Source organism: Carcharhinus amblyrhynchos, chromosome 2 (assembly GCF_965287045.1).
Source record: "Carcharhinus amblyrhynchos chromosome 2, sCarAmb.v2.hapA, whole genome shotgun sequence".
NCBI lineage: Eukaryota > Metazoa > Chordata > Chondrichthyes > Carcharhiniformes > Carcharhinidae > Carcharhinus > Carcharhinus amblyrhynchos.
This window is the reverse complement of record NC_137325.1, coordinates 105922021-105943414: the sequence shown is the minus strand read 5'-3', so window position 1 is coordinate 105943414 and position 21394 is coordinate 105922021. Positions and strand designations below refer to the sequence as shown.

The following is a 21394-nucleotide window of genomic DNA, read 5'->3' as shown; positions in this document are numbered from 1 at the left end:
AGCAAGTTTCTTCAGACAGATACCAGAAATATCCAGCTTCAGATTCCACTCTGTGATACAAAGCACAGCAAATGGTCTTAGTACTACGGGTATAAAAGGAGAAAAATCACTTTGGGTTACCGCATCTCGCCATAGTCATAGAATCATAGAATTCCTACAGAGCAAAAAGAGGCCATTTGGCTTATCAAGACTGCACTGACAACAATCCAACCCAGGCCCTATCCACGTAACCCTGCATATTTACCCTGCTAATCTCCCTGACTCTAATGGCAATTTAACATGGCCATCTAACTTGCACATCTTTGGATTGTGGGAGGAAAACAGAGAACCTGGAGGAAACCTAAGCAGCCATGGGGAGAATGTGCAAACTCCACACAGATAGTGACCTGAGACCGGAACTGAATTCGGATCACTGGAGCTGTGTGGTAGCAGTGCTAATCACTGTGCCACCACAGTCAAGTCACTATTTCTGGAAGTGCATGGTGTGTGAGCATTGGACAGGATCAGGCTTGCCAGGAATGCCTTTCTCAATTTTACAAACGTATTTACAAACACCTCGGCAAGAGTCATGTGGGTATGATGCTCACTGGGATGAAGTACTAAGTAGTAACTAAAACCATGTGATCTTACCATCACTATCACCTTACGTCAACAAGCAACATCTTTTGAACTTAAAATAGCAATTTAAAAATCTTCAGACGTTCAAATGCGTACTTATCACACTACCCACAAAATGTTTGGCTATTTATTGAGCATATACTTACTGTAAGGTAAACAATGAATTCCTGGTATTTGGAACGCTCCAATTTTCCAATGACTAATTGGAATGTGTGCTGTGGTTGATGATGGTTAAGGAATAGCGTTCTCTCAATTCCTCCTTTCTGCTTCAGCCTGTCTAGCTGAAGGGTAGCATTCAGAACTAAGGAAATGAGAAATGTGGATGGTTTTAAGGCAACATTGCAAACCACACAAATAATATTTTACTCTTATTATTCTTGTGTTTGGGAAGCTTTAAGTTTACTAGGGCTCAAATCAATGCAAGTGTCCTCAACTTCAAGGGATAGCATATAGGAGACAAATCAGAAGAACTCAGATGAAGGTCAAGCTAAGCTGCATTTATAAACTATAAAAGCGTAGGTTCTGGCTTTCCTTTGTGAAGTGCTGTTTTAAGATTTGTATGTAAACCATCTTTGTATTACTTTACAGCAGTAAAGTACTTATGAAAATAGTAAAGCAGAACACTAACAGGGACATTTTTAACCATCAATTTCCCTTGGCTTAGACTAACTGCAATTTATACTTCAATTGTAACCAAATTCCTGTCTTGTTTGTGAACTGTGTACTTATGCAATGCTCACCTACTGTATCTGGGATACCATGGCCTGTCACGTTTGCAGAAACTCTCACAGTGAAACTGTAAATAAAAAATGAAGAGGAGAGATTAGTGCACTGCTTTCCACAAATGTTTAACCCTCTCTATAGAAACTCCAGTCCGTGTATATATTCCAACAGTTTGCTGAAAATATTCTGAGGAGATACATACTTGCAACTAATGAACATATCAGCATGGATTTTACAGTAGAAATAATGGCAGGGCTATCACACTCACCCCTATTAAGGGGTAACTTAGACAGCAATTTTTGGCACCCCATATGTGCAGTTAACTATGGAAATCATGAGAAGCTTCCAGAAGCTTTGCTACAACAGCATCTTGCTGAGCGACATTCCATTCAAACACATATGGAAGTGGTGATGCTGTGGTATCTACTGGATGGATATACATTAAACCTTTCAGGAGAAGCTGGGGCTTATCCATTCAAATATATTTTTTAAGTGTGATAACTCTTAAATAATGCCAAACAACTGGCACTGAAAATTAACTATTACGAATGTGGAGACTCATTTAATTATTTGAGATCTAGCGCTGAATTGTCCCAAAAATAAGCGTCATCCCTGGCTGGAAAAATGCTGGGAATTCTGTTGGGTGGATTGGCGGGATCCAGATTGTAATTCACCCACACTTAGTCACGTTTTTGGAGCTTAGAGAGGTATCTGCCAGCAAGGGATCAACTCCTTAAAGATAAGGGTGCTGCGATCTCATAGTAAATTTGAAGATCCCCCTCACCTCCACAGACATTGCAGCCTTATTGTAGCCTTACAGCAAATATATGAACACACCTGACTCTTGACTGCACGAAGCAACTCCACTCCATCACTAAATGACCAAATCATTCCCCATGCACACCCCTACACCCTGCAGGCATTAGGGTCCACAACTACCATCCCCACTGGCATGGGGGCATCAGGCCCCCTCAAATGCCGGCATCATCCCTCCCCTACAATTGACTGCATCAACCCCTCCCTTTCCCTTTTAAGTGAGTGAAACCCTGTACTGGGGTCACCTGAGCCATCCCATTCAGCCACTCCTCCCATGCCCCTCCCCTTCATCCTTCAAGCTCCTTCTAATGCCCCCAACTCAGCTCCCCCCACCCTCACTTCAGGGTTCCTTTTGTTTTCTTCCAGATGTGAAAGCAGAAACTGAATTGTATGTTTTCTCTCTATTTCTTGGCTACAGCTAACCAGATTGAGGAGCTGGCTGCCAGGTGGTTCGGCCCTTGGCATTAGACCACAGCTATAAAGTGGAGAGGATCAGAGAGACTATAGGGAGCGGCATGGGAAGGAATCAGAAAGCATCCTCCAGTGTCAGGAAACACTGGAAGCCATTTTCAGGGGAGAGTTCAGGTAGATCAGAATGTGGGCCTGGAATGGTCAGAGGGTGGGTTTGGAAGGGTAAACATCAGAAGAGGTAGCAAGGGATCAGAAAGGTTGGACAGGAAAGATCAGATGGGGGAATAAACTCACTGATTATACTTTGAATAAAGGATGATTCTGGAATCAACCTGTTTCTAAACACAGGTTTAGTCACAAAACTACAGAGCAAGGCCACACACTCTCCATGTACCAGCATAAACCAGTTCTTGTATATTAAGAATACTTCCCTCATCAGGACTAAAAGAAATGTAGCAGTATAGATAGAAAAAACACAAATAAGTTGGTGCAATACTTTTGTTCTCACTGGAACGACAGAGGTTAAGGGGTGACCTAATAGAAGTCTATAAGTTTATGAGAGGCATGGACAGAGTGGATAGTCAGAGGTTGTTTCCCAGGGTGGAAGAGTCAATTATTAGGGCCACAGGTTTAAGGTGTGAGGGGCAAGGTTTAAACAAGATGTATGAGGCAGATTTTTTACATAGAGAGTGGTGGGTCCCTGGAACTCGTTGCCGGGGGAGATAGTGGAAGCGGATACAGTAGTGACTTTTAAGGGGCATCTTCACAAATGCAAGAATAGGAAGGGTAGAGGGTTTTAGTTCAGTCGGGAAGCATGGTTGGTGCAGGCTGGGAGGGCCGAAGGGCCTGTTCCTGTGCTGTAATTTTCTTTGTTCTTTGTTCAATGGGCAGGCTGGTGACAGATGTAGATTAATGCTGGAAAGTGTGAGGTAATGTAATTTTAAAGGGAAAACAAGGAGTGGGCCTATACACTCATTACATGGGATTGACACTGAGGGATATGGAGTAAAGGAGAAACCTCAGGGTTCAAATCCATAATTTCTTTAAAGAGCGAGTACAGGTAGATAAAGTCAGGAAAAGGCCAATAGTATTTTGATTTTGTTAAATAGATGCACAGAATGGAAGGACAAAGGAGGTAATCTAGATTTATATAAAACATTGATGAATCCAACATTAAAATCCTGAAATCCATTATAGAATGGATATTAAAGTTATCAAACATGTAGATTCTTCATGATGATACCAAAGACTAGAAACTATAGTTATGTGGAGATACTTGAGATATTAAAATTGTTACTAAGAGGGCGGCACGGTGGCGCAGTGTTTAGCACCGCTGCCTCATATTGCCAGAGATACAGGTTTGATTTTGGGTTGTGTGATGGTGCGGGGTCTGCATGCTGTCTGTATGGGTTTCCTCCGGATGCTCCGGTTTCCTCTCGCAGTCCAAAGATGTGCAGTTTAGGTGGATTGGCCATGCTAAATTGCCCCTTAGTGTCCCAAGATGTGTAGGTTAGGGGGAATTAGCAGGATACATACATAAGGTTACGGGAAAGGGCCTGAGTAGAATGCTCTTTCAGAGAGTTGGTGCAGACTTGATGGGCTGAATGGCCTCTTTCTGCACTGTAGTGATTCTATAATTTGTGTAATGGAGAGTGATTAAGAGAATTTTTTTTGACAGAGGTATTTTAAAGGGTATGTTCAGATATAGCAATCTAGGAAGGGAAAGGTACTTTTGAAGCAGATAATGATTCACGGTGACAATGAGAGAAAGCTAGACAGTGGATTGCTCTAGAAAACAGCCAGCACAGACACCATGGATGAAATGGGCTCCTTCTACGTTTTAAGTTTCTACTGTTAAAACTACAAGAAAGTATGGAGCTAACACTCATGCAATATACTTCCAACTTCCATTTTAATGTATCTTTTAAAATCTTAATTTGTTTAGAATTCTGCATGTGGCACATCATACACAACCAAACATATGACCGGCAACCCGATTCAAGGGTTTACCAAATTTCCACTGCTTCCGATGACAGGAGGTCCAAAGAAAACACCATAGAACAGCATGCACTGTTTTTCTTTTTTAACATAAGGCAGCACCTGATTTCCATTTGCTTTCCCAGCCCTTGGCAACTAGATCAAAACCAGCAATTTACAGCAACGGGAATTATAGACCTGAACTCGCACCTTTGTAGCATAATGCATCAAAATGAAACTTATTAATATACTGATATGCTCTACTGCTTCATATTATCCCTCATTGTACATACATGTACTTGAATATTCCGCAACAATGCTAATAGTATGAACATAGAGATCTCTGTTCTGATGAAACATGTTTTGCTGTAAAATTCAGGTTTTGAATTGTTATGTCTGCTGCAGCTGTACTACCACTTACAGGGTGCACAGTTTCATATCGTCCACATTTGTTTTATGATCATGGTCCAACAGACTGCAAGGTATAGAAAGGAAAAAGCTAACCACATACAAGTCATCAAAATTGCCTGATAGACTGCTTGCAGCTTTAGATGTGATTGGGAAATTGAATTATTTTCACCAAATGTCTTTAGGTAGAGGCAAATGAAATATGAAGAGTTTGGATAGGGAAACTCCGAGTATAGGCTCATTGCACAGGATGGAATTAAAGAGCAGGATCTGGAGAGTGCAAAGTCCTTGGCCAGGATTGCAAGATTCTCGCGGAAGTTACAGGGTGATAAGATGTATAGCTGGAACAATTAAATAAAAAGGAAATACTTTCCTTTCTATATGCAAAGTCACATTGAATGTGCCCAGTTTTAGTCTCCCTACATGATGGACCTGTAAAAGGTTCAAAACAAGATCACCAGATTCAACACCTCAGTGACTGGAACAGGCTAAAACAGTGGGGGCTCTTTATTGTGGAAGAATAGGGACTTTGGGGAGATTTAGTAGATGTAATTAAAATAAAGAAGGGATTAGACTTGGTCCAGGTGAATAGGCTATTTGAGCTAAGAAGATTACAAAGGACCAGAGGCCTAAAAGTATAAGTTACAGAAGCATAAACATGGTTCAAGACCATTAGGTACTTCTCTGCACAGAAAGTCATCAACCTCTGCCGGCATTTGCAGTGAGGAATCGTTTGCTGTACACACTCAAATAGAGTATGGCAGAGCCCTTAAAAGTAGCAATATATCTGCGTATAGAAGGAGCTGTTGTGACTCTCAGTCCCACTGATTTCCTGGGGTGTGTGTAAAAAGGAATTTCCCAATGACTTCATTGTCCAAAATTAGCCAATGTCTCTTCTCCCTCAGGAAAGGCCATGGATGTGGGAGTGGGTGACAATATGCAGAAATATACATCATTCCAAAATGGGACACATTCAATTGATCAGCTCGTGTTTTCCAATTCTTTTTTCATAGGATTGATTATTCATTATGTGCAATATTTTGTAAGGTTCTGTGTTACAGATAAATCATTTCAACAAATGACTAATCCACCCACATTTATTCTGACTGACAAATTTCCTGCCACTCCAAACCTAACTTCTCCATTTTGGCAAAATCAGATAAGAACTATTCCCTGTGGTGAAGCCTTTGATCAAATGTACTGTGACCATTTTTGTTGTGTGCGACATGTAACTGAAATTTACCTCAGCTGGAACCCACACAGAGTCTACAATTGACTTGTGACCTTCATCAATCACTTCCCTTCAGAGGAAGCTGTTTGTAACTTTCCATTTACAAAAGTTTAAAAGGCGCACCAGGGTCTGTTCACAGCATTTAGCTGGTTTCCCTTGAGGCAATTATGAGGGCTGACCCAATTCATTCACCCAGAAAGCAATCCAGAAAGACACAGGAACAGCAGAAGCAAGAAACATTTACCCTACTGGTAGCACTGGATTAGAGGTGTCAGCTTAACTCTGAAATTGGTTAGAATTCAGTTCCAATATATACTATAACCAAGGCTCAAATCAATTTCAATTTATACTATAATCAAGGTGCGATTTAATTTCCAATACATACTGTAACCAAATTGCAATTCAATTTCCAATATATACTGTAACCAAGGCACAATTCAACATCCAATATGTACTATAACCAAGCTGCAATCCAACTTCCTCGTATAGCCAACAGACATTTCATAGAATCACTGAATCATAGAACCCTACAGTGCAGAAAGAAACCATTTGGCCCATCAAGTCTGCACTGACCACAATCCCACCCAGGCCCTACCCTCACATCCCTACATATTTTACCCACTAATCCCTCTAACCTACACATCTCAGGACACTAAGGGGCAATTTTAGCATGGCCAATCAACCTAACCCGCACATCTTTGGACTGTGGGAGGAAACCAGAGTACCCAAAGGAAGCCCATGCAGACATGAGGAGAACGTGCAGACTCCATGCAGACAGTGGCCCGAGCCAGGAATCGAACCCAGATCCCTGGAGCTGTGAAGCAACAGTGCTAACTGCTATGCAACCGTGCCGCCCCATATATACTATAACCAAGGCTCAAATCAATTTCCAATATATACTATAACCAAGGCTCAAATCAATTTCTGATATATATTATGACAAAAATACAATTTAATTTCCAATATATACTACAACCAAATCACAATTCAATTTCCAATATATTGTATAAGCAAGGCACAAATTAATTTCTAATATATACTATAGCCAACATGTAATTCAACATCCAATATATCGTAGAATGATAGAATTCCTACCGTCCTGTAATCAAAAGGCAATTCAATTTCCAACATGTACCGAAACCAACATGCAATTCAATTTCCAATATACACTGTAACCAATACACAATTCAATTTCCAATATATACAATAGCTAACACGTAACTGAATACCCAATATATCACAGAATCAAAGAATCCCTACAGTGCTGTAACCAATGTGCAATTCAATTTCCAATACATCATGTAACCAAAACACAAATCAATTTCCAATATATACTACAACCAAGGTGCAATTCAATTTCCACGATGTAATATAACCAAATCGCAATTCAATTTTCAATATATTCAGTAAGCAAGGCACAATTCAATTTCTAATATATACTGTAACCAACACACAATTCAATTTCCAAAATACACTACAGCCAACATGCAATTCAAGTTCCAATAAATCATAGAATCAAAGAATCCCTACAGTACAGTTACCAAGAGGCAATTAATTTTCCAATATATACTGTAACAAATATGCATTTCAATTTCCAATGTGTACTGTAACCAAAACAATTCAATTTCCAATATATACCATAACCAAAATGCAAATCAATTTCCAATATATCATAGAATCCCTAAGTACTGTAACCAAGAGACAATTCAAATTCCAATATATACTGTAACCAAAATGCAATTCAGTTTCCAATATGTATTGTAACCGAAACACAATTCAATTTCCAATATATAGTACAGCCAAGACAAAATTCAATTTCCAACTTATACTGTAACCAAATCACAATTCAATTTCCAGTATACTTAACAAGGCACAATTCAATTTCCAATACATACCATAACAAAAATGCAATTCAATTTCCAATACATCACAGAATCCCCACAGTACTGTAACCAAGAGACAATTCAATTTCCAATATTAACTGTAACCAAAATGCAACTCAATTTCCAATTCACACTATAACCACCATGCAATTCAATTTCCAATATATAGTAACCAAATCGCAATTCAATTTCCAATACATACTATAATCAGAACACATTCAATTTCCAATATACACTATAATCAAATCGCATTTCAATTTCCAATATGTATGTTCACCAACTGTTATGAAGTTGCATATATAAGGTTAAAAATGTAAGTATTGAAAAGAAATGCTAAAACCAAAAGAAGAAATCATACAGCATTGTCTCCTTCAAAAAGCACGTGTCTTTCTGTGGATTTTAAACTGCAGCACCAGGTTTGCAATATTTGTAACCAAAGCAGAAGTCAGTGTCGCAACATAGCAAAACAGGCTTTTGAATTGAACCAATGAGTTTAAAGCAAACACGGAGGAACAGAACCAATGAAATTCAAATGTAAGGTTTGTTGACAGCCTGAAGCCACACAGATTGCAGAAATACTGTGAGGTAATTCCAGGTATATAAACTCGTACGGGGGGGAATAACAGCTAGAGTAAACTTGCAACCTCTTTAGTCGGAAGGAGAAGAGGCGAGGCTGTCACTTAGAATCCTGCAGTAATGTATATATTTTCAGAAAATCACCTTGTAAATTGAAGGACATACCAGCTCAGAAAGTATTCCAGATGAGAACATCACCGAAGAACATTCATACTTACAAAAGACACCTGGTTGTACATTCATTGAGAGTGACTGTATTTCGTAAGGATTTATTTCATTATTCCTGAATGAGTCTTGTAATATTTGGACAGCATTTCATTTGGATTTCATTTAGTTTGTTAATTGTTTAATAAGATTGTCACCAGTTATAAAAAAAAGACTTGTTAATTGTTCATAATAGAGAGTGGCAGATCCTGCTTTAGTTTACCAAAACCAGTAACATCCTGCGACCTCACACAGACTCATATAAGATTATGGGGCAAGGTATATTTTGGTTCCAAAATTGTGCAGAGGAACACATCATCTCTATTTCAATTTCCAATATATACTATAACCAACAAGCATTCAATTTCCAATTTCCAATTTATATTCTAGCCAAGACACAATTCGATTTCCAATATATAGTATAGCAAAATGCAATTCAATTTCCAATAAGTACTATAACCAAGGCAAATTTTATATGTGACCCATCTTAATGGGATGGTTTTACTTGACTCCTACTCAGCATCATATAGGGTACATCCATGTCATTAGGACAGCTTCAGTATTCCACACAAATTATTTTTGTAAATAGTGCATGCACTTTGGCACCAAGTTTCAACAAAAATCGAGTGCATGATAAAATGAAATAAACAGCAAAAATTATAATTGTGAACGGCCAACATTTTCGTTTTCAAAAACTGATTGTGTGGATTGTTTTGAGAATGAGTCTGTGCATAATGCCATTGTTGATTCCAAAAATTAGTTTCAAATCAAATTCAAGAAAAGTTCTCCCTAACCCCAATTACACTTCATATACTAAACTAACAAAGCTCCACAGGGCAGGGCTCAATATTTTCACCAAGCAATGTTTGGCTTATCTCTAAATCAGAGAAAATCACTTTCACTGCTTCTTCTAGTCTGGCATTCAATCAACAACAATTTATTTTTGTCCATTCCAAGACTCCCAAAAGACATATCAACAGACATTCTACGCAAGGTCCTGGTAGCCTTGGAGATGCTGTATTTTATCTTAGAAGATCAGAAAGGCATTCACCATTCCACATTTTTGACCAATCATTTTCGTGTGTTCCACAGAACTTTACATCAAATGGATTAGTTGCTATTATAAAATGGAAATGAGTCATTCCCTGTAAATGAAACAATTGCTTTCTGAAACTGATTCTCTGTTTTACTGTAAATATTGTAATCTTATTTCCAATATTTTGTTTGTATCATCTGTTTTTAAAAATCAGATGTAATGCAATAGAACTACCTTTTTTAGTACACTGATTACCTATCAACCTCAGGTTCTGGAGTAGGTCACATTCAGTGCGTTATTCCCTAGACATTTATCATTCCACTTCTGACCATAAACAAGTTGATGCAGCTTTAACGTCTCAACACTGCACGAAATGGTAATATCCCCGGGTCAAGTATACTAGTGCAAACTGCATGGTGTTAAAGTGGCTGTAGGGCAATATCATTTTTCTGTCATTATCACTTCCTTACCATGACACCAAGATCTCTGATTCCAGCAGCTGGCAGCTTTTATTCTCTGGGTTTATGATTGAAGGGTTCAGGAGGAGTTGTGCATCCACTGTCACAACAGGTCTGGCTCTGTGTAAAGAATAAAGATTTTCTAGACTTTGTCAAAGGACACATGAGGGTTGCTGATGAACCTAGTTATAGTACATGGCAAAAAAAAGTAATGGATTCATTGCTACCCTTCCAGCCATTCTTTTAAAAATATCATTATTCTGTGTCTTATAGGAAAAAGCAACAATGCCAAGTTTAAAATATAGCTGCCCGAGGGAATGCTAAAAAGAATCTTTTACCCTTGTCTAAACTATAATAATAACAAAGAGCAGAATTTCTCCAACCTCTAGTGATGGCGGATTTAGTGATGAGCGGACACAATGAATATGGCAGGAGTAAAAATCCTGCCAGAATTGCTCTTCCCACTGCGTCTCATGAATGTTCATTAAAACAGCTGTCCACTGGTATCCCATCAGCCTTTCAATCTTGCATCATTGCCAGGAGGAAATTATGTTGGTGTGAAACTCGATTGCAGAAGAGTGGCATGCACAAGGCAGTCCTCAATTCACCAGAGACTTTAGGGTGAGTGCAACAACTTTCTGCCATAGTACTGCGCTGCCTTTGATGCACTGTTCACCACTTTGCTAAGGCAGAGATAAGAGACAGTGCAAAAGAGCAATGGGCATGCAGCAGGAGCAATTCTGAGGTGGGTAAGGCTCGCAGAACGGAATTCTCCATTGGCCTTGGGTGGGATTTTACGAGTCTCGCCGTATGTATCGTGTTGCCATTAGTTCCTGAACTCTCTTCATTGATCTGCCAGCGATGACTTGCCAAGCAAGTCACCCTTTTCTTCTGTAGTACAAATTGTTGAGATGGTTTGAAATTTGGTATTCTTGTGTTTGTCCCAACAAGTGCAAGACAAAAAGCCTCGGCAACAAGCCCTTCTTTTCAACCATATTCAAGTTCTGCCAAGCGGATCTTTGGTATGAATTGCAGGTCATTTACAAAACAGAATCAAAAAACAGAATTCAATTTAATGCCTCATTGACTTTAGAATGTTGCTGCCAATGGCAGTTCAAAGCGCTGTACAGTAAATGAGTTTGTGCTGTTGCCTCAGGAAGCTTCAGGATCCAGCCAATAAAGGATTTTTTTTCTGTGGGTGGTCACCATCATGACTAGCAGCAATTCAGGAATGGCAGAACTGTTATGTGATGTTCACATGGTAGAAACAACTGCTTTTCTCTTCAGCTAACATGCCGTAAGAGAGCTTTGCTGACCATGGGCTTCTATGTGTTGGTTCATGCTTATGCTTGGCAGGATACTGCAGTGGTTTATCATTGCCTTCTGCAGATTCTGGCTGACCAGAAAATGTTTAGAAACAAATACACTACTAAAGTCAATGTTCTAACTATAAGAAGAGTTCAGACATGATGTACAAAGGGCAGGGTTGAAAGGAGATGTACAAGGCAAGCTCTTTACACAGAGGTTGGTGGGTGCCTAGAACTCGTTGCCGGGGGAAACAGCAGAAGCAGATACAATAGTGACATTTAAGAGGCGTCTTGATAAATACATGAATAGGAGACATGAAACATATAAGATGATTAGAGGTTTAGATAGGGTGGATAGTGATAGCCTTTTTCCTCGGATGGAGAAAGCTAGCACGAGGGGGCATAGCTTTAAATTAAGGGGTGGTAGATATAGGACGGATGTCAGAGGTAGGTTCTTTACCCAGAAGGTGGTGAGGGATTGGAATGCCCTGCCTGCTGCAGTTGTAGATGCGCCTAGTTTGGGGGCGTTTAAGAGATCCGTGGATAGGTTTATGGATGGAAAGGGATTGGTTTAGGTTAGACGGTCATTGCTTTTTTAAATTGGTCGGCGCAACATCGTGGGCCGAAGGGCCTGTTCTGCGCTGTAATGTTCTATGTTCTATGATGGGAATTGAGGGGTACGGTCCCCAGAAAGCTAGGGGTTTTAGGTCAGTCAAGCAGCCTGGTCAGTGCAGGCTTGGAGGGCCAAAGAGCTTGTTCCTGTGCTGTAATTTTCTTTGTTCTTTATGATTGAATATTTTAAAAATAAATGCTGTCAGCCGGTCACAGCATTCAAACTGATGGAACAATGATATCAATCCTGCAAACATGTAGCACTTATTAATTTTAGTCACTTACCTGTAAACCGCAACTTTACTAGCTCCAAAGGCACCGACTATCAGGTCTGCAAAAAGATGATATTTTAATCATACTGATGCCTGAAAAAAATTGGATTGTAGCAAACTATACACCTTCTGAGTTTCACTAATATTCCATATTCAAAAGTGAAACAATACAATAATGTAACTGAAAATTATGCTATGCTTTCTTCAATTCATATAAATAAACCAAGGAAGTGAGCTAAATATGGAGAAGACTTTGAGCAATTGAATTAGGCAGCGGTCATTGAATGGGTGTGGGTGTGGGCGGGAGAGGAAGGTACAGGCAATGTATCTTCCACTTTCTGCTTACTGTGCTCATCTCACATGTTGCACTCTGTATGTATATATCTTGGAGGGAATATTGTGCCATTCCCTTTGTTTCCATATGTGGCGCATTCCCGATTGTTTTGTGGCCATGCATCCACACCAATTAGAGGGAACGTTAGTGCAAAGCAGAGGCAAAACCCTCCCAACCTCAGCAGAGAGAGACCCAGGAATTGTAAATGCTCGACTAGTCAGAACAGATTAAAATGGGAAGTTATGGGAAGACAGTGTGACCTCGATAAACTGGAAAAAATCAGCATAAAAATGAGAATGCTGTACCTTGGAAAGATGAGGAACAAGCTAGCCACAGTGAGATGGAAGAAATAATTGTCATATAATAGAGCAGCAGTGGCATACATTATTGAAAACAAAAGACGAATTCAAAGATACAGAATAATTGGGGTCCGTTAAAATAAGGAAATCATGGGCAGTTAAAGGTCGCAAAGGATAAATAAAGTGATAAGAAACCAATTACAATTATAGAGTGTCTTTATGTTCTATTGGAATAGTCATAAACCAGAATGAGATGACAAGAAAGAGATAAAGCCTGGCAAGGAAATTGAATAGGAAGCATGCAAGATTTTTTAAAGGGAGTGAAGCATTTTATAAATATAATCATTCAAAAAGAATCGTGAAACTTGAGTTTTAATGTCTGAAAAGGAGAGGATCGTCCTAAGATCATAAAATGGTACTTGTATTTAGTAAGTACTTTGCATTGATCTTTATGAAAAAGAATGTCGCAGAGGAAGTGAATTCTGAAACGATGAGAGGTGAGATGAGTGACACAATGACCAATAAAATAATTTTTTTCGCGAAGTTAATTCAACTGACAGGGAACAAAACAATGGCCAGCATTTTACTGACTGGCTGTGCCCACCAGGGTCACGCCCATTTCTCTGCTCTCGCGATGTTACGAGAGGTGGATTTCCAGCGAGGTCAGCCTCTCGCTGGAAATGGGCAAGAGGCTGAATAAATTATGTAACTGTTAATTTACATAGCATTAGCGAGCCTGGTGATCAATCAACTCCAGAGTCACAACAATGTGGTTGACTCTGAATTGCCCTCGGGCAACTAGGGATGGGCAATAAATGCTAGCCAGCCAGCAATGTCAATGTTCCATGAATAAATACAAAAACATGTAGGAGATTCCTGAAGAAAATGCAGAGGAAAAGGCAGGGACCCTTTAAATTAAACTTCAGGGCATTATTAAATATGGATATGTATCATCAAAGGCCTAGAGCCTGATAAATGTAGAAGCTATTTATAAAAAGGGACATGGAGTTAATCCAGATAATTATAAGCTAGTTATCTTAGTAAGTGTGGTACGAAAAGATTTAAAGATTTTAATTAGCAATGAAAAGACCACATATCCAGATAAAGAGAAAACAGATAGAAGCAGCCAACACAGATTATGAGACTTGCATTAATATCACCTCTGTCATAACCACAGGGTATCCCAATGCATTTCATAATCAATGAATTATTTGTGAAGTGCAGTCATTGTTGTAATGTCAACACAGCAGCCAATTTGCACACAATAAACTTCCACAGACAACACTGCAACAAAGGCCAGATAAGCTGTTCTTGTGATGTTGATGGAAAGATAAATATTGGCCAGGACATCAGGGATAACTCCCCTGTGTTATTCTTCAAAACAGTACAATAAAATCTATTATACCCTCCTGAGAGTAGTGCCTCGGTTCAACGCCTCATCCAAAAAATGGCACTACTATCAGTGTAATTGAATCCCTACAGGGCAGAAGGAGGCCATTCAGCTGATTGAGTCTACACCCAGGCCCTATCCCCGTAACCCCACAGATTTACCCTGCTAATCCCCGACACTTAGGGGCAATTTATCATGGCCTAACCCGCTCATCTTTGGAGTGTGGGACAAAACTAAAGCAGCCAGAGGAAACCCACACAGACACAGGGAGAATATGTAAGTTCCACACAGACAGTCACCCAAGTCCCCAAGGCCAGATTTGAACCCAAGATCCTGGCACTGTGAGGCAGCAGTGCTAGCCACTGTGCCACAGAGCCACCCATGTGTCAGCATTGGTTTTTGTGTTCAGATTCTGCAATAGGACTTAAAACTACAAACTTCAGCCCATAGCATGTGTGCTACCAGCTGAGCCACAACTGACCCTTAAAGTAATAACTGCTTGTTAAATTTCAAGGAATTCTTTGATCAAGTGATGATATGGCATACTAGATAAATACATTGTATGTGGTATCAGAAGAGCCTTTGACAAGATACCATATAGAAAACTGAGGTATGGAACTAGGAAAAGGTTAACCAACTGGATTAAAAATTGTTAGAATGGAGAAACAGAGAAGGGAGTTAAAGTCAAGAAGGGATGAATGGTATTCTCCAGGGTTCTGCTCTCAGGTCATTTAGGCTCACTAAATGTGTCAATGATTTGATTAGTAGTGGTGCTGAAATTTGCAACTGATGTCAAGATGGTTATTTCCTTAGAAGACCAAAGCAAAATGTGACAGCACAGTGATAAGATGGAGGGTAGGCTAAAAAGCAGCAGACAGAAATAGATATGGTACAATACAGATTCAACTGATAATGAGGAACTACAAGTACAGATGAAGGCATTAAAATTATTCCCAGAAGTTAAGGGATAGAAGTTAAGGGAGCATGGAAACAAAACTAAACTCAACAGAGCATAGGAGAAATTTGTAAGCAGATGGTGGGGTTGTGGAATAACTTATCTCAGGGTTTGTGATAAGAAGCCATTACAACATTGAAGATCAGTAACTGGATGAGGGAAAGGGGTTGAAGGAATGTAGGAACAGGTAAATATGATTAAAAATACTTCCTTATGTGGAGAGTAAAGATCCTTATTGGGCCATACAAACCTGTTTCCAGATTGTATTTCTATGTACCACGGCACTGAAATGGCCTTTATCAAAGTCACAAATGGCATCCTGAATGATTGCAATTCTTGCTTCTCATCCTTTGCAACAAGTTTGCAGGTTCTAACAATGTTGACCACGTTAGTCTCCTCTCATGCCTCTTGTCATGTCGTTTAGTTAGGTGGGATTGCACTTGTCCGCTCCTAACTATCCAATCATTGCCACAGAATCACCTAGAGTCTTCTCATCACTGGGGTCCTCATATCTATCCTCGGCCTCCTCCTGTTCTCACCTATGCACTGTCCCTCAGGTATATCATTCAAAACACACCATCTACAGTTTCTAAATGTACAGTGACAACACCAAGCTCGACCTAGCCACCAATCATGTCTCACAAATTTGATTGAGTTTTTGAAGGGATAACCAAAAAAGATGATGAGGGCAGTGCAATTGGCATTGTCTACATGGACTTTAGCAAGGCCGTTGACAAGGTACCATATGGTAAGTTGTTGCATAAGGTTAAATCTCATGGAATTCAGAGTGAGGTAGCCAATTGGATACAAAATTGGCTTGATGACAAAAAACAGAGGATGGTTGTAGAGGATTGTTTTTCAAACTGGAGGCCTGTGACCAGCAGTGTGCCTCAAGGATCAGTGCTAGGTTATTTGTCATTTATATTAATGATTTGGACGAGAATTTAGGAGGCATGGTTAGTAAGTTTGCAGATGAATCCAAGATTGATAACACAGTGGACAGTGAAGAATGTTATCTAGGATTGCAAAGGGACTTTGATCAATTGGGCCAGAGCGCTGATGAATGGCAGATGGAGTTTAATTTAGATAAATGCAAGGTGATGCATTTTCTTAAATTGAACCCAGGGCAAGATTTACTCAGTTAATGGTGTGGTATTGAGGAGAGCTATAGCACAAAGAGATCGAGGGGTACAGGCTCATAGCTCCTTGAAAGTGGAGTCATAGGCGGACAGAGTGGTGAAGAAGGTATTCGGCATGTTTGGTTTCATTGATCAGAACGTTAATTACAGGAGTTGGGACATGTTGTTGAAGTTGTACAAGACATAGTAAGGCTGCACTTGGAATACTGTGAAAAGTTCTGGTCACCCTGTTAGAGAAAGGATATTATAAAACTAGAAATAGTGCAGATAAGATTTACTAGGATACTGCAGGGTTTGAGTTGTAAGGAGAGGCTGGATAGAGACACACTTTTTTCCCTGGAGTGTAGGAGGCTTAGGGGTAATCTTATAGAAGTAAACAAAATAATGAGGACATAGATCAGCTAGGTAGTCAACATCTTTTCCCAAAGGTAGGGGAGTCTAAAACTAGAGGGCATAGGTTGAAGGTGAGAGGGGAGGGATACAAAAGTGTCTAGAGGGACAATTCTTCCACACAGAAGGTAGTGAGTGTCTGGAACAAGCTGCCAGAGGCAGTAGTGGAGACAGTACAATTTTATCTTTTAAAAAGCATTTAGACAGTTGCGAGAGTAAGATAGTTATAGAGGGGTATGGGCCAAACGCGGGCAACTGCGACTAGTTTAGTGGGAAAAACTGGGCAGCATGGACTAGTCCAGTCAAAGAGCCTGTTTCCATGCTGTGAACCTCAATGACTGCATGACTATGATTCTATGACATCAACAATCTCTCCCCCTCCATTGCTTCTGATTTGCCATACTAAATCCAGTAAAAAGTCTGACAACACCAGGTTTAAGTCCAACCGATTTAAATAAATCGATTGGACTTAAACCTGGTGTTGTTAGACTTTTTACTGTGTTTACCCCAGTCCAACGCTGGCATATCCACAACATGTTCTAAATCCAACATTGAATAAGCAGATATTTCCTCCAACTGAATATTGGGTATGCCTTGCTACAAAGCCTTATTCCTTGTGGCAACTCTATTCCTGTCCTTGACTATTGTCTGACGCTGAACTGGACCATTTGCAACCTTGGCTTTCTCTTTGACCTTAAGAAGAGCCGGTGACATAAATCTGGTCCTGTCTCCATGTTGTGGAGATGTCGGTGTTGGTAAACACAGTAAGAAGTCTCACAACACCAGGTTAAAGACCAACAGATTTATTTGGTAGCAAAAGCCACTAGCTTTCGAAGTGCTGCTCCTTTATCAGGTGAATAGGATTTCAGTCACAAACAGGGCATATATAAACTCAATTTACAAAACAATGGTTGGAATGTGAGTCTTTACAGGTAATCAAGTCAATGTGAGTAAACAGAGGGTTAAGCACAGGTTAAAGAGATATATATTGTCTCCAGCCAGAAGACTGGTTGGAGACAATACACATCTCTTCAACCTGTGCTTAACCCTCTCTCCACTCACATTATCTGTACCTTTAAGACTTGATTACCTGTAAAGACTTGCATTCCAACCATTACTTTGTAAATTGAGTTTGTGTCTTTATATGCCTTGTGGGTGAACTGAAATCCCACTCACCTGATGAAGAAGCAGTGCTTCAAATGCTAGTGGCTTTTGCTATCAAATAAACCTGTTAGACTTTAACTTGGTGTTGTGAGACATCTTTCTGTCTCTATGCATCAGCTGTTATCTGCAGGGTCAACTATTCCAAGGATCTCTTACATTGCTGAGGTCTATAAGAACTTAAATAAATAACATAATAAATAATATAAATAAATAAATATAACCCTCTAAATTTGAGCTTGTTTAAAATTCTGCTGTGCATTTCCTAACTTGCAGCAAGTTCCGTTCACGCATCATCCCATGCTCACATTGACTTCGGATCTGTTATTTTAAAATTCTCATCCTTGCTCTTAAACCCCTCCAAGGCCTCACCCTTTCCTATCACTGTAATCTCCCACCACGTCCCTCCAAGATCCCTACATTCCTACAATTCTGACTTCTTGCACATTCCCAGTTTTAATCGCTCTACTTTGATACCCCTGTTTTCTTCTGCTTGAGCCTATATTCTGGAATTTGCACACCCCGCCCTTCTACACCTCCGCCCAACCCTCCTAATCTCTCTGACTCCCCATCTCTTTCTCCTGCTTTAAGCCATTCCTTCCAACCTATCCCTTTGATTAAGCTTGTGGTAAATGTTCCTAATATCTCCTTATGTGGCTCAGAGTTAAATTTTGTTTTGCTAATGTTTGTGTGATGCACCATGGCACATTTCATTACATTTTATAAAAGCACCATATAAATACAAGTTTTATTTGTTGTAAGAGAGAAACGAGGATAAGTAACTGTATGGGTGCAAAGAGATTGAGATGCTTTGACTATTTTAGCCAGGGATTTCCTGTCAGTTTTCTTACCATGGGGTGTGATCCCCATTGGATTGACAGGTATCCGCTCTGTTTGTCAGATTCTAGAAAAGCAACAGGCTTTGTGGTGCTAAGGATCTCTTTTTAATGTTTATGATATAACATGTGGGATGGTAATTGAAGTCCCCCAGAGCTGAACAATGTAAACAAGGCATTGGATAATACCATCAACCATGTCAAAGCTACAGACAAGTTACAGAGAGTAAGGAGAGGCAATGCCCCATGCTCACATTTGTGGCTCTGGTTAGGGCCCTTTCAAAGCTGTAGAATGGATAGGAGTTGGATTACTTACATTCATCTAGGATTAACTTGAAACTTACCTCATGTTCATGTAATAGTCTACATTTCATTACATTGTACCACATCAAACTGAGCAGTATCTGTAATTTTATTTAAATTCTAAAGACAGAAAAACTATTTGCAGCATTCAATCTTTTCCAAACTAAAATTACTCCATGACTAATTAATGCTTAAACGTTAACAACTGAATTTATTATGTTTTATTGAAAAAAACTTATGGGCCAAAAACTAAATTGAAAATTTGCAGAGGAGTAGAAGCTGAAGGAGTGAAAAGTCTTTTGCTCTCTGTAAGATAGATTTTGTTTTAAGTATAGTGGGATTCCTGCTACTCAGAGCGATACCTAGTTATGAAATGGGAATACAATACTTTGATGTAACAGATGACAATCTATTTAACAAGGTCAGTTTTTAAAATCTCTCTTTAACAGGATTACATTTGGCTAATTTAATTCCACAGAGTCAGTCCCGTCTGGTTCTCGCATCTGTTATTCAGTTATAATGTCAAGGAAATCTGCTAATAAGGGACTAAAACAATTAAACAAAACCTCTCCAAGGCACTTGTGTAATAAGATTACACCCGTTTAAGTGAGATTTTTTACAGCAGCGAGGGAACGGGGAAGAAGTCAGAAAGACAATGCATCTAATTTGGATACTGTATCCAATTACTAGTAGGGGAGTCTGTAAAAGTAATCTACTATGCCTGAACACAATCTCATCTTTCTATTCCACAATGAATTTTCTGAATTCGATGTTTAAATTCCAACTTCCATGTCATAAAAATAGCACATTTTGACCTTGATAAATTTTAAAGATCTGAAGTCATCCAATGCATTACCATTTTACCAACAAGAGCAGAATACAGGCACTCCAAACTTAATAAAATTCTCAAAAAACAAATCTGTTCCATAAAGCCAAGGCTTAGCTTTAGGAAACACTAAAAACTTCAGGCAGCTTTATCTCATTATCTTACCAAGCCACAATACTTTTGCTAATGCATAAAGGATGCTTAAAGGAAATGACACAGAAGTTGTGTTGATGGTATCTGTCAGATTGCATCCACAAGTGATTCTTTCACGTTGATCTGCTTGAAAAGCACTGTTGCACCTTCACTCCCATCTTACATTGTGGTGTTTGTTAATATTTTTAATCCTTGCTGTTCCTTCATCAGCTTCCTTTTACACGGAATGCTTCCCATGCAACATAATAGACTGTGGTAAGTGAGTTGCCAATTGAATTTGATTTGCAGTGGCAGAATTAATTTGGTTGGTGGAGCACCAACATTTTTTCTGTTGGTTGGTGTTTCAACTTTGACATGAATCAGTGGATGATGTGTAATGCTTGGTCAATAGGGGACAAGGATGCTTGAGTTCCCTGAACCTCTGGAAAAGATGCCTTTTGTATCAGAGGACCAGCTGTGATGAAGCTTGTGGCATTTGGCACCATTGAGAATATTGTTGGTAATAGTACATTCCTACCTTACCCTTTCTCCACTCCTAGTTCACCCTCATCCTGCTGCCTGGCATGATGAGCAAGCTGCTGACAACATGACCAAGGACCACATATCCCTCAATTCAACTCTCCTTTGGACTTTCTAATCCCAGACACCCAAAAACTGCTACTGCCTAACCACACAATGCACAGCAAAAGCACAGCAGTAACGGAAAGGCTCTGTCACTGACTGCTTCACTCACAGGCTCCAGTTCAACTTTTGATGCCATGTGCACCGTGGAGAGTAGTATAAAGTTGAGATCAACACATGGTGAGTTACAAGTCATGAGAGAGTTGGAGCCATGCTGGGGCAATGGTGCATCTTCCAACTCATCAGAAGGCAGGTTTGAAGTTAGATTTTGTTTCAGAAGACTGACTCAATTGAGGACCTAAACAAGGGCCCTTCTCAGCTTGGTGTGTCACAAAAACTGTGCAGCAGTACCCCAGGATGGTGCCTGGTAATCTAAATCTCACACTCTTTGTCTTGTTTGAGAAATGCTTCATACAACTCTGGTCAACCTTCGCCCTGTAGAAGATACTTTTGAC

General features: G+C 39.7%; 1 protein-coding gene across 1 annotated transcript in view; it reads right to left on the bottom strand.

Moving 5' to 3' along the window:
• The window catches only part of itga8 (integrin, alpha 8), a 188696-nt gene that overhangs the window by 115344 nt on the left and 51958 nt on the right, over positions 1-21394 (bottom strand). Inside the window, exons 14-17 of the mRNA XM_080210484.1 lie at positions 12546-12591; positions 10354-10461; positions 1359-1414; positions 765-919 (exon numbers count right to left, since the gene is read on the bottom strand). Coding sequence (XP_080066610.1) covers positions 765-919; positions 1359-1414; positions 10354-10461; positions 12546-12591 — 365 coding nt within the window. The remainder of the gene's footprint in view (positions 1-764; positions 920-1358; positions 1415-10353; positions 10462-12545; positions 12592-21394) is intronic.